The 14771-nt window shown below is 38.5% G+C and overlaps 1 protein-coding gene across 1 annotated transcript; it reads right to left on the reverse strand.

Annotated features, from left to right (window-relative positions):
- Positions 1 to 1349: 1349 nt before the first annotated feature.
- sec22c (SEC22 homolog C, vesicle trafficking protein) lies at positions 1350 to 14768 on the reverse strand. Its single transcript, XM_061240698.1, has 7 exons — positions 14371 to 14768; positions 12783 to 12994; positions 11793 to 11956; positions 11022 to 11201; positions 10228 to 10346; positions 7116 to 7181; positions 1350 to 6674 (listed from the first exon to the last, which is right to left on the reverse strand). Exons 2-7 carry the CDS (start codon positions 12962 to 12964, stop codon positions 6474 to 6476), a joined length of 912 nt encoding a protein of 303 aa, XP_061096682.1. The 5' UTR covers positions 12965 to 12994; positions 14371 to 14768; the 3' UTR covers positions 1350 to 6473.
- Positions 14769 to 14771: the final 3 nt, after the last annotated feature.

Below are 14771 nucleotides of genomic sequence, written 5' to 3' on the forward strand. Positions count from 1 at the left end.
GTTATTAAACCATGAAAATGAAGGTAAAGAAGTTGAATACAGAAATTCTGATTAGAGGAGTTGGAGGTTTAGCTGTAAACACTTGGAAGTCAATGCGTGGTGTCGCTCCTGAGATGAGGCAGGGGATAATGTCATTTCAGAAGCGCGGGAGTGAGCGGTGGGTTGAGCCATGCTAACAGGATAAGTCCCTGGAGGAGCATAGCACTTCATCTATTACAATGACTGACGCGAATGCAAGCCGCGGTGAATTAGGAGGCTGAACTGTTGGGATTGTTTGTAGCCAGCATATTTGCAGTGTTTAATTCAGTGTGGGCTAGCTGGATAATTTAAGAATAGAAGAGAGAAGGATAGAATGAAAATGTCATACCCTGTTGAGAATTTGCCTTTGCTTATTCCACAACCATTCTACACACCATCTGCTGTGAAATCAAATGTAAAGGTCTCCTTAAATTCTCAGCAAAACCATAGAGACATATTCTAATATTTTATCATATTTTCTGTAGCAATAGCCTGTCCTTCTGGATTCCCATGCTCTACTAATCATGTATCAAATGCAATGGTACATGTGACAATTAGAGATATTGCAGTAAGAAAGCTATGAATACATGTGAATAAAATGTAATATATGCTCACATTTCTCTTTCCTGCAGTGCGGATTGAGTTGTCTTTCAAGCTGACAGTGTTCTCATCGACAGAGCATTAACTATGTCTTCTCGGATTAGAAAATAAACTTAAGCCAAGCACTAGAAATCCTTCAGGCAAATGTTGTGGCATGCAAATGGCAGAATATACAAAATCGTACCTTCGCTTTGAACTGTTGCAAAGTCAGGACATTAATTGATTCAGTTCTGGGATTGTGGATACAAAGCTTTTGTGTAAACTGTGTTCTTTCAGGTGGTTAAGAGCATTTGTGTTTTGGAATCGCCTTAGGCCGTAGTATTAATCATTTGGGTTGAAAATCCTAAGAGAAAGGATTTGCATTTCCTTTTCCTAATTTGTATTTACCATGAAACCTGAGGGTGGAGTTTGAAATACAGAATAAGGGCACGTGCATTAGCAATCAAACAGAACTTCTATTCTGAGATACAACAGCTTGATTATGAAATCCATTTTCTGTACACAATGTAATTCATTTGACAATGATTTGTTCAGTGATTAGTATAACAGATTGTACTATAGGTCCCTTTATCCTCACAGTGTCTTGGAATGCTACAGAATGACATCTGGAAGTGTTTGGCGGTAGTTGTATGCGGAATATCACTGTAACCTGGTTGCAGTATTGCTTACAATAGGAGCAAACCTGACGCATTGTTCTGAAGTTCACTGCAAACAAAACACCAACAATAAAGTTTGCAAAACAAATGCTTTATTTAGTGACATGTATCAGACAGGCAATGCTTAAAGCTGTAATAACTGTCAATGTCTCTGTTTTTGGCAGTATAATAACCATATAAATAAAATATAAAATGACAACCAGATCCCCCAAGAAAGATAAATGTATCGGAGTCTTCACAGCTGAACCTTTACAACCAGATAGCTCGTCAGGAATATCTGACCAGATTTACAGCAGGCAGTAAAACAGATTTACAGCAGACAGTTTGCTTTGCTTACCAATTAGTTCCTGCTAGTATAGTGCAATTTCTCTTCTGGTTATTTTAATTTATTTTAATGGACAATGAGACTGACCAACAAATTGTGAAGTTCGACCAACCCTTAATGATCCCCACCAATGATTGTGCCCATGTCAGTGGCAGATTTGCACATACTCTAAGTAGGTGAAATTATTAATTCCCCAAATCGTATTGTAAAAGACTACCAGGGAAAGGTTGCCGTAAGTCCCCTTTCCAGTACATCCAGGTTTCCTTGGTATGCAGTATGGCTGAGGAAAATGTTAGTGGGTTCTTTGAACACGACATTTACAAAGATTTATAAATGTGTCATTGAAAACAATACAAACATCAGCATTACCGACTCAGTAAGTTCAGGCTCATTTACTAGAACATGCTAGCTGTCACTCAATTTCAGAATTTCCAACCAACATCAGTGATTTTATGTCAATTATGTCACTGTGAATTCCACTTTCAATAAATACAAAAACCTTGGAAAACTAGTGGAGTGAAGAGTCCAACAGTTAGTGTCTCCATGTGTAGCATCTCTAAATTTAACTAATGATTAAATTACAGCAAGTGCATGATTTAATCAATCAGCATGCAGTATCTGAGCTTACATTTTGGAATTCACCCTCAAGTCTCAGCGAACATCCCAGTTAGCCTATTTTTGTTACAATGCTTTTTTTGTGTGCATAAAATGTGTTCAGTATACAAAAGCCTTCCCATGTGAGTAATGTGTTCACTGTTACTTGTATTAAGACTTCGGTGTGCACTGGTAGTTGTATTAAGACTTTGCCAATAGTTTGCTGGACAATAGAGGTTTGTCACTATTTGTACAGCAAGTAGGGAGCAGAAGTTTTATCGGAAATCGGCAGCTCTTCAATCAGATTGTCACATTTGCAATTTGGTCTATCAGGAGTTCTGTCTACTACACCAGTGAACTATCCTGCAGACCACTACTCTGCCATCACATTTTGCAGCTGCCTGCATATGAATAACACTTGTCAAAGTGACAGGGGATTAAACCTCTGATCGACATGAGGGTGACCTCAATCAGGAGACTAAAATGCTTGAAGGAAACACAGGCGAATGCTGTCAATCATCGGGACCCCCTGTTGACTGACCCAGATAACAAACATGTCTGTGCCTACAGAACTGGCTAATTATGTGCTGATTAAGACAGGACGTGTTTCATTCAAAACAAAATGGCCGAGTGGGAGATAGCTGGTACTAAATCAAGACACTATGTGACCGGGCATATTGCGTCTGCAGGGGCATCGCAGCCAGGAATATATCAGTTTCAAACAGCATTCATGTGAACTGAACCCTTTGAGAGCCGGTGTAATTAGTACTTCAACAGCAACACTACACAGGGGCAACGCTGAGATGTGGCAGCAAGGGTTACATTTTAAAAGTTTCTAGAAAAATGGCAACAAACAATACCTGCTCCACAAGGGAGCAATCCTGCCTGAACTCCCTCTTGAAAGAATTTCAAAAGGAATCCTGAATGATTTTAAGGACAGTCTATTCATTCCAAGATACAGTTTGGCTGTCAATCTTAAAAAAGGTAGATGTACATTTAAAAAAACAAGTGCATTGCTTTAAAGCCATTCGTATTTACAGAAGAGCATGTTTTAACACTGTCGCTTGAATTCCTAGTCAATGTGATTTGAATTCAAAACTAAACATGGGTTTAAAATGCAATTTTACAGCCCAAATAGTGCACACAGTGTGAAATATCTTGTTATTGTACCCTGCACAACTACTCTGCCTACATATTTGTGCAATTGCTGTACAATAACCTAAAGAAATTCACTACACTGATTTATAAGTCCAACAGTGCTGTAAATAATTGGACACAATTATTACAAGATTCTGTATGACTAATTTTCGGTATGAAAACTGTACAGGTAGTGAACAAGACACTAATGTAATGACTTTACAGTGCCAGGTCGGACTTTGCAGTCATCTGAACAATGATAACTTGCCCGTTTTGGCTAGGACTTGAATGCATGGACACACCAACCTGGCTTTTGTGATTTCATCAATTGCTGCCATTTGCTGATCATTCCTTTCAGTTGGAGTTTCATGTAAGCATCACCCTAGACTTGACTGTGAAAAAGTTCAGCTGTCCGGATCAATGAGGAGCTGCTGAGATCTCTCTGCATCCATTCTACATACAAGTATAGGCAACTAGGTCCATCCAACATACAGCATATACAGTATACTGATGTTGCCCATTTAATGCTGCCTATGGTCGAGTTGTACCTGTGTGGTAGCCTCTATATTGCATATACCTGTTCTCCTCCTCATTTTCCAAGGCATTCATTTTTTGTTCACTTGCAGCATGTAAAGTTTATTTAAATATCCAATCAACCCATTATTTAGCTCAATATTGATTTAACAAAATGTATTTTCCCAGTGCTACATCCAAGTACCGTCTAGAAAGTTATTCAAGATAGTTTTCTATACGATTCACTCTTATTCAATCAACACCGAATTAACAAAGGCATTTCACATTTTACATCCAGATTCATCTAAATTCCTCTTGTAAAAATATATACAATTTCTTAATCTATTTTGATATGAACAGAGCCCTTGAATTTATGTTTGCCTCTACCTGGTCTAACCTGAACAAACATGAAATCATTCATAAATGTATTCTTTCCCCACTTATAAAATACCTTCTATGAGAAATAACATAATATTAATAAGACATTACAACAATTAGCAAACAAATAATTAATTTCTTACATCAGTGCATTCCAATCCTGCAATTACAGCAACCACTAGGTTGTCCCATCATATAGCACCAAATGAATGTTTCAGTTTTTTTGTGGACCATTTTGCGAAGTCATTTTCCTAATTTCTTTACGTTACGAAAACAATGTGCAATGATGCAGCCATCTACTAGAAAGATGCTTTGTTATTGACTTCATGAAGACTGTTAGCCGTCTTTGTAATGAGATGTTCATTTCATTAACTATTCAACTAATTAGTGACCACATTGATTATTGACAATGCATTCATCACATTTGTAAACACCAAATGTATTTGATCACTCTTAGTACAGGCCAAGTATCAAAAATGACTGAAACATTAGTTGACGCACTGAACAATACATGGTGAACCCAATTGGTCCAAATTCTTATCAAACGCGTAAGACATACAGTACCTATATAAAAATTCATCCTCATTATAAACTATCAGGATATCATTGCTATAAATTGAGTTCCATATACTTCTACTAAACAACAGCTACAGATGCCTGATAGGGACTGATCACTGCTGCATCTTCTAGGTGTGTGCACTACCACGGTCACTGTAACGTGTATATATAGCAGTAGTCTATGTAGCGTAGCTTCCTATAGCCACAGCCATACATTCAGTAGCATACAAACTTTTACTAATCGTTACTGGAATAATAGTAAGCTATGAATAACATGTCAACACACAGGTATACTCTGTAAACTGAGAATAAGTGCATCTGAAATAAGTGCAATGCTGAAAATTGCAATACATGCTATACTTTTAGTATATAATATATATAATTTCATCATCAAAGTATATCACGTAGTTGCTAGTCCTTTTTTACTCCCGGAGTTCGAATGAAGTGTTCTTAATATTTTACTTTCTATTGTCCTTAGTATCTCTATCATCACTACTAGCAACCAGTTTGTACCACATGTACAGATAGGAGGAAATGTAAAAACGTATTTAAAATATTTTGATTTTGATTTATTGATCCATATTTTTCCTCTGAATTTGAGTTTCATTTTAAGTCTTTATCTGAGTGAAATAAAACACAAAGAAGGTATACCACTGACTATTGTGGGGAAAACACTATAACCAAACAAGATCATTTTGAATAAATAACTAGTGGGAATCACGTTCAGCTAGGCCGCATTTCATTCAGCATTGTGGGCTGGCTTTGAATTTAAGCTTTAGGACAGGTTATTTATTTTAGATTATTTATTTTAAACCATTGTTGATCATTTCCAAATTAAGTAAAATACAATGTCGTCTATACAACAAATAAGGAATCCTTCCTTAAATGTTGCTTACATTTAAAGCTAACCAACAGAGCCAGACGACTCAATCCTGAGAACCCTCTCGACCTTACACCATTTCAATCAATCAAAATGGCCGCTATACTATAGATTTTAACCCCTATTAAAACCCTACTAAATTTTCTTGAACTTTCACATTTTTCTCAACCAAAGCCAGGCAGTCAGAATTTAGGTCGAGCCACTTCGTATTGGGCTAGGCTAGGGACTTAAGAGTTAAATGTCTGAAATGTGCGTTGTTATATTTATTGACATGACTTTGACTTGATATTTGGTGGTTATGTAGATGCACCCTAATTGTGAATTTATGGTTATTTCAATTATTTCCAGCCCCTTTACAGTCACTTTATTAGGTTTCCATTATTGAATTATTGAGGGTTGCATAATAATTTAGATATGTTCTAGATATAATCAAATCTGACATATCCATAAGATACTAACTACGTACTTAATTATGTACTGTTTATGCTGACCAGTCATCCTTCATTTCACAGTGGTGGCAAAACACACACTTCACCAACAACTGTTTTTAAGTTACTTATTACCCTGTTTTTGGCTTATGAAGAGGAAACCCCCAGTACTTCACTACATGCCACCATTTCCTTTCTCATACACTCAAATATCATACACTAAGTGTATAGTGTGCATTGCAAACAGAGCGCAAATTATCATACAGACAGTTAAATCAAAATAAATACAATTAGTAAAGCATAATAAGTTATTTGTTCGGTTACCACATTCAACTTTCTTACTGGTGAGTTTCCACACAGACTCAGAGCTCAAAGCAGCAGGGCTCTCAGACTCCACAGTCCGCTGTCCTCTCCTGGAGTTTTCGGGAGAGAATGAGGCAAGTGGAGGTGGACGCCACCGCAATATGGAAGGCAAGCTGCCAACTGTTCCTCAGGCCGTACAGAAACATGTTGCATAGGACGATGAGGGTCAACAGGGCGAAGGACTTCAGCTTCTTAAAGGATGTGTAGAACACATACAGGTAGCACTGTGTAGATGGGGAAAAAAATAATTTCAGTAAAACAATGACTGCAAGCAAGTTGCAGAATTGGAATCTGAAAATGATCCACTTGTGACTGAACCTGAAAATTATTTGAGCAATGATTGTATTGGTTTTGCACCAATAATTTGTTGTGTTATTAGTTGTGTCTGTGCTAAAATGTTTTACCTGTGCTAAAGGCCTTCGTAAATCAGGCCCTAAATGTACATGCAGTAGTTTAAAACTATGCGGTACTTATCTTAGTTTCGATAGTTAGAATGCCAGCTCATATTTTTCCTTCACCCAACATAGTATACTTATAATATAAACTTTGTAGGTACATAGCTAAAATTGTGATCTGTAATGGCTTTACGAAAACAATACATTTCTTTATTAATTATATACACATTTTTAAGCGCATGGTAAAGTAAGTGTGCAAAGGTTATTTACCTGGCAAAGACAGCACACAAATGCTAAGAGAAATGCGATGACATTCCATATCCCTTCATAATCATCCTGCGACGAGAGAGAGAGAAAATGACACACAATTTTGTTTTGAAAAAATAATAATTTAAGTCATTTTAAATGCAAAGTAGATGAGAGGCAGGAATCTAAGGTTCTGCTCCTTGGGTTGAGAGACAAATCAAATAATGAACCCACTATGACAGGCATGCACTACTTAAACATCAGGCAGGGATGTGTGAGGGGGTAGAAAGCTGATCAACATTACAAAATATAATCAAGAATAATTTATAATAATGAAAAACATTTCAAAACATATGAAAAAGGGAAACACTGCTCCCTAGTGGTTTGAACAACCTTTTTTTTCTTTCTACACTGCATGATAACTGGTCTCACTCAAGCCACTAAACCCAAGTCGCATTCACAGCTCATATAATTTCTTAGCACAAGTCTATTCACTCACTAGTTTGGCTGTTGTTATTAAGATCCAGCCAAATGCCCACCTTTTTAACTAACCAAATCTCATTCAAAGGATGTTACTAAGAATGGGCAAGTTTGACTAATGTACCGTAGGCATTACCTTTTCTGCTAATCTTGCAAGGAACCCAATTATTATTAAGAACGTCTCATCATCGAGAAATTGCGGTGGTGTTTTCAGCAACCGGAAAAACGGCCACTAATGTGATTTGTAACAGAGGTTTCCTCTCTGGTCACACATAGTACTGAAAATGGGTGTGAAAATGTGAGATTTTATTAATATATTAATATAATTAATATCATTTGAGAAATGCTTTATTTTGATTAATTCCATTGAATAATTCTAGTCTTTTTGCTCATCTTTATAAAGGGTGTGAATATTGTGGATGCAGTACATTCATCAGTGATCATAATTTTTGACATTACAGTCATATCTGTGGGCCATAATCTTAGAGGAAATAAATAGCATACTCAATACATATTTTTAGTAATTAAATAATACATAATTCAAATATAAACAATGCGTTATTGGTATTGATGTATTATTTTGTTGCTGTTGTTATGGACACAGGTCAACAAACTTGGGCACAAAGTCACATGGGGCACCCCTTATGACATCACAAGGCTGCGCATTCAGTTTAAATACGCTAAGTTCCAAAGTGTCCACAGCACAACCTACTATCTCAATCTCATGGGAGGCTGCTTTTCCAGTTTACTGTAATAACATTAGTGTTCTGCTCCAAAATGGCCCGTAGGTGCTTTCCTGTCATCATCCTGATGGGAGTATTAGTTCTTCTGAATTACTGGCCTGCAGCCATCGACACCCTGATGCCTCCGCTGGTACCAATACAGTGGGCAAGCACTCCTCCCATCAACAAGGACCCGTTCACTAGCCTGGGTAAGCATGTCCTGAGCCTCAGAGGCAGACAAACCATGGACGAAAGTCTTCAAAAACCTGGGGACAGTCACACCGACCCCAACAATGGAGCTCCTGCCAGTGCGCTAGCATCCCAAAAAAGTCACAGATGGAGACAAAGAAAGCTGAACATGGAGGGGGAGCCAATGCGCAGGAGAGCAAGGAGAGGGTGGGAGACAAAGTCTCATTGGAGCATCTCGGCTCACAACCAGGGCGACTGCCTGGTGAGATGTGTGGCACTTCTGCTGCGGATTACTATTAATGCAATACTAAGGGAGTACGGTCAGCCTGAAGAACACTTCCAGGACACTGTGGATCCAGGGACACCACTGTAAGGAAATTATGGCTGTCACATGTAAACACTCCAACTACGGCCTTAACACAATGTGACTGTCGTCTCGATCCTGGATCGGGGAGAGCGCATTTTAGTTAAACATTAGAATAAAAACGTAAAAGTGCTTGTCGGAAGAAGATCAGAAAGCTGATCCATACAAGACAGAAGTGCATTATGCCCTCACCAGCTCCACCAATAAGGCCAGCAGAGAACGAGAAAGGGGCAGGAAAGTTTTGGCTGCTGCTCGAAAGCTCACAGCCTGCCTGCAGTATCAACAAAACTATACTTTCTGACATTCTGTTTCTTATTCTGTCTAAATATGTATGTAGATTAACCATTGTTTAGAAGTAATAAAATGACTTAATTCCAATCGAATGTCCATTGGACTGATTCCACAGCATACTTTACAGTGCAGAGAAAGATTAAACCATTGCTAAGGATTGAGGTTGCAGGAAGTAAAAACAATTCTGAGACATTAAGAGCATTTTTAGAGTGTACATTTTTGGAGTGTAAATTAAATCTGACTAAGCTCTGGGCACATGACAAAGCTTAAGAAGGAAAATATATCACTAATGTACCACAGGTTTTCAAAGTGTGTACAAATACCAGTTTGCTAAAAAAAAAATGATACTTTATTTAACACACTAGTAATCAGTGATAATGCCATTTCAAACTTATTGAAGAAGTCAAACTGTGAGTAAAGATCAGAGAAGGAAAAACCAATACCCATTACATAGTATTGTAGATTAACTCAAATATAAATAAAATGCTATTGAGTCAAGGATACCAACATTGTTTTGTTGTTGTTATGGAAATTGTCATTTGGACCTGACCATTGTGACATCACGATGATAAACCAGAGTTCCAATCAACCAAAGAGTGTTACAACAATTAGCTTTAGCACGCTGGGCTGCTTTTTCTCTATAATTTTAAATTTTGTTCTCCATAATGGGCCGTAAATTACTTTTGATCATGCCTTTGATTGGTGTTGTACGAACTCTGAACTACCGGCCTTTAGACACCAACACAGGCCATTACTCTTCTTTACACTTAGGAGCCACTGCCTTATGGTAATGAACCACCCGTTGCAGGGGGGGTTCATTACCCCAATCTAAATATGTCGACGCTGTCCATTTCTCCATTTTCAGTATAATACCAGTCACACACCAGATAGCCATACTACCAACAATTTCAGCGTAATCAAATGAAAGACCTCAACAAAAAAAAGAAATGGTATAATATCTACAGAGTGTGTCATTATGTGGAGTTAAGCTTTAAACAGTTAACTTGACCGTTTACTCTGAGTTAGCTTGAGAAAAAAAGCAATGGTTGGATAAAGCGGTTTACAGGGAGCAGCCCCTTAAAGTGCTCACATGGAAGGAGTATTCGATGAGGTGCACCCCTCGAATGAGGTTCAGAGCTGCGCACATGATGTTGAGGACCAGGGAGAGGATCCCCGGAGCGGTCACCGGCTCTAGTCGCTGATTGGGGCCTTCAGAACCACCAGGTAAAAAATAAAACAAAATAAATTCATTAAAAAAATGAATACAGTTTGTAAATTGTGACAAATTGTTTTGTATTGATAAATCTCATCCTCCGCTCAGTTTACATTTCACTAAATCTATAATCATCCAGGTACTTTTTATCTGTGAAAATGAAAACGACAGGAAATAATGCTCCACTATAAAAATACAATTAACATTTGAATGGTAAATGGTTGGCATTTATATAACGCCTTTATCCAAAGCACTGTACAATTGATGCTTCTCAGTCACCCATTCATACACACACTCACACCAACGGCAATTGGCTGCCATGCAAGGCACCAACCAGCTCGTCAGGAGCATTTCGGGGTTAGGTGTCTTGCTCAGGGACACTTCGACACACCCAGGGCGGGATCGAACCGGCAACCCCCCGACTGCCAGACGACTGCTCTTACCGCCTGAGCCAATGTTGTGACATGCGTAACACCTGGTGCCCACACTCTCACCCTAATATTTGCCTAAACTGGGAGCAAGTGAAAAGGGTGCGGGCCCATTCCTTTTCCTCCACCTGCACTGTGTGTACTATAAGGTGCGTGCTAACTTGTTTTTTTCCATTCACATATTCAACACTGTAACTACTACTTGACAATGCCAGCAGGGAAGGTAGCGGCACCAAGTCTCACCAGATCCTGCCGTGGACTCTGCATGCCCATTGGCTGTTCCATTGCTCAGCTCCAAGTCCTCCAAGTTCAGTATTGGTGGGGGCTTTGTCCTCAGCTCCTCCTGAAGCTTTGCCAAACTGCTCCCTAGAGAGGGACTCCCGCTCTGACTGTAGCGGTGCTTCACCTTCTGAATGACGCTGTCTATCGGTGAATCATTAAACATGGCAAACAGAAACATTATCAGGGATGACAAGTTCAGTTTGAATTCTTAATTTCACTGTGTATTTTCATATCCAAGTAAATGAAAAGCACTTTGACCGTGAGACATGCAATAAAAATGAAGGACATTACTCTGATTATTGGATTAAACTGTATCTCTTGTCTTCGTCTATGTTGGCGTTGTAGAGTCAACTGAGCAATGAATATATACAGAAAAAAAGAAAACCACCATATACCTTGTCTTTTTCTGAACACATCTTTTCCTGGAGAGCAAATTCCAGCCAATATCTACTGTTAACTGATACCTTGTTAAGATATGTGGGGAACTGCATCACAGTCACTTATTTAACTGTAGATGAGGCCCATTGGCTAAAAGAGCTTAATACATCTTTTGATGTGTGTGAAGATCTCTCTTCACATTAGCGCTAAACAAAGTGCAGAGACAGAAACTGTTCTACTAAATCCTCTAATTAACAAAGACCATCAAAGAGGTAATTTTCTGCTCCACTGAAATCATGTAATATAGCACAACTTAGATACTTGGGTCTTTTTGATCGCCTTATGTTTGCTCACCAAATTCCAGAAATGGATATGGCCTATTTGCCAAAGAAACTGTGGTGCTGTCAAAGCATGCTGTGAACTCCCATCTGAGATCCTCCAGGAAGCAGAAGGCCATGGCGGTGGGGAGCCTACAGGAGCAAACGGCCATATACGAGACACCATCTGAGGAGATAAAGCTAAAAAGAAAAAGGGTATTTGTAAACAACTGACCTAATAGTTCTTACAGTAGTATGCTGCTTGTACAGGTTACCGCATGTCTTCTCACACATTTTATGAAACCAGCGCATTGTATTATTTATTTATTTTTTAACATCCCATTTCAAACCTCTCAGTACGGGTAACTTCAGCCATGATTTAACACATGAATGATGTTACACACCTCACTAAGTTTGTAATGCATCACTGTAAATCACAGTTAGTTATGTAACGTCTTAATGTTCTGTGATAAGCTTTACTGTTAAAGTGCATTAAGGGATTATCTTTTGTATCAAAAGGTGAAAGGGAACCACCCACTGGAAAATCAAAATAAATGTAATAAATGTAAATTAGTACCAATATCTCCCATTTGGTTTCCATTTATCCAGAGTGATGTGCAGAAATGGAGAACACTGGAGTGGAGTGAAGTGGAGTTGCCTTTTAAAATACTGTTAAACACATAAAGAGGTAACCTGGGGGGTACTTTGCAAAGCAGGATTATGGAGCTAGCTGATAACTTTGCAGAGTAAAACCCAGAACACCTGGTTTTATTTCAGTCCATGTTCCAAATCTAGGAGGGTTCCGGGTTTTACTCCACCGGGTGCAGTTATCCACCGAATTCAGAAATCCTGCTTCCAGAAATAGCCCCAAAGAATGCTTAAATTTCTCACTCTTGAAGATAAACTGACCTGAACTTCCATTCAAATTGAGATAATTCTTTGCCACTCCATTACTGCCCATGAGAGCACTTACATTTTAATTAGGTAATGTCTATTAATACGTTTCAGGTTATGATATACTACTTACTATATGTTAAGCTCACGGCCCTTGACTGTCCCTCTTGGAGGGAAAAGGGCCAGAGCTTTAGATATGGTCTTCAGTTGCTGCTTGCGCTCCTGCAACTCCTTGTTATGCTCAAAGTCTGTGGAAGCAGAGAGAGGGAGCCCATCCCTGACCCGAGCAACAAAAGCAAACAGGATCAGTGACATGATCCGTGGAGGCTCTGGGAGAGATGCAGCCTGCAGGTGGAAAAAATACACTGTCAGCATCAGCCCCAACTGCACTAGGAAATCAATGAGAATCAGTGCAAGATAAGAGGTAGATACACTACGACACAGAAATGCACCAACCGTTCATGGATGCAGTACAAGGTCTTTGTTCAACCATATAGTACTCACAAACAGGCCTACTCAATGTCACAAAGTAAAAGACAAGCCATAACATTTAGTAAATGTACCATCTTCTCCAAAATGCATTATTTAAAAGGCTTTATTTACTGAGGCCTGATTTATTTTAAAGAAATAAACCCGTGAATTTATTTCTTGATAAGTTGTTATAACATATCTTATAAAAAACACAAAACATTGTACACCCTACCATAGTGTAAGCTAACAGTTCGTTTTCAAAATATCAATGACTGCCGTCAATTATATCGGAGCAAGAAATCAGGGATCTGGCCTGCTTGTAGTATCTGAAAGGTTGGCACGCCGCTTTTGTTCAGGGTTACTGCAGAACCAATAGTCCACATTTTCATATTTTGCATATGTATATAGGCTATGCATGCATATATTCATCAACATATTATCAATTGTAGGTCTCATCTACCACCTATATGACGCTCTTGACTTTGTAATGTTTCAGCACACTGAACAGTGCACATACAACTGTGATGCGATTCTAAAGCTCTTTGTGTGATTTACTCAATACTCACATTAAATTAATAGGAAAATGTTTCTACTCAGACTCGACTGAACACTGCAAATACACAGGAAGAGCACTTGCGGTTTTAGAATTATTACCACTTCTGTAACAGACAGGTGTCTCTTAAAGCAATACAAGCAAACAAAAACCAAGTTAACATGTAAGGGATGTAAGAGAGGGATCACACTCATGAACATAAATCTCCATGCCTACATATAAGAAATCTTGAGCTCAGGAGACAATAGATAGAATGGGTCGCAATGGATTTGATTTGTATTAGTGCCCAACGGAAATGTGTCAAAATGTAAGTCAAGATTGTCTTTGTTAACAATAACATACAATGCAACAACGAAGATCGTGCAACTACCTAGCACAGATGGCATCTTGTCATGTCCAATTTGAGAATAAAGAGGCTAGCTACCGTTAGTAAACTTAGAGCTTAATAACATTTTTCACATATTGAGAAAAAAACCCTCTGCTTTATCGTTAACATATCGTTATCGGCGTTGTTAAATTCAACAAATAAGTTAGCTAATTGCTAGCTAACTAGGAAGTAACCTGACTGTTTTTAAGTCATATTGTTTACAAACTGGTAGAACAGCTTTACTGACCAGCTAGCGTTAGCTAACCTAGCCAGCTTATGGATACATAGAATCATGGTGTGCTATTACTCAAAATGTGTATTGACCCTTACCTCATCACTTTTCGAATCATCATGTTAGCGGTTACAGGAGGATAAAATTGTAAATCTAGTTCATGTATAGAAATGCACTGATTTAACCAGCCAACGCGCATGCTGTGATGAAATCTTAGCTAGCTAGCTTTCTAACCACATAGTTAACGTTAGCTAGTTATTGCACCATAACGATCTGACAGCAGCAGCAAGCTGGGTTCCTACAGTTTCTTTCACCCACAACTAATGGGCTCATTCCAAGCGGTTATTTTTCTCCTCTTTATCGTTTACTTGCTCCTGACCCGGAAATCGACCAAGGTGCGCCATCTTTAAGGCCATTCCAACCCCTAAAAGGTTCCTTCTAGGAACTAGATGTAGAAGTTAGGAAGCACAAATATTTCCTTTGAGAAAACATCAGCGCA

Source organism: Conger conger, chromosome 4 (genome assembly GCF_963514075.1).
Source record: "Conger conger chromosome 4, fConCon1.1, whole genome shotgun sequence".
Taxonomy (NCBI): domain Eukaryota; kingdom Metazoa; phylum Chordata; class Actinopteri; order Anguilliformes; family Congridae; genus Conger; species Conger conger.

Coding starts and splice junctions, on each gene's coding strand:
- sec22c (XM_061240698.1), bottom strand. CDS start 12,964: ATGTCACTGATCCTGTTTGCTTTTGTTGCTCGGGTCAGGGATGGGCTC. Junction 11,957..12,782: donor GGCCGTGAGCTTAACATATA/GTAAGTAGTATA, acceptor TTTTCTTTTTAG/CTTTATCTCCTCAGATGGTG. Junction 11,202..11,792: donor ATATCCATTTCTGGAATTTG/GTGAGCAAACAT, acceptor ATTCACCGATAG/ACAGCGTCATTCAGAAGGTG.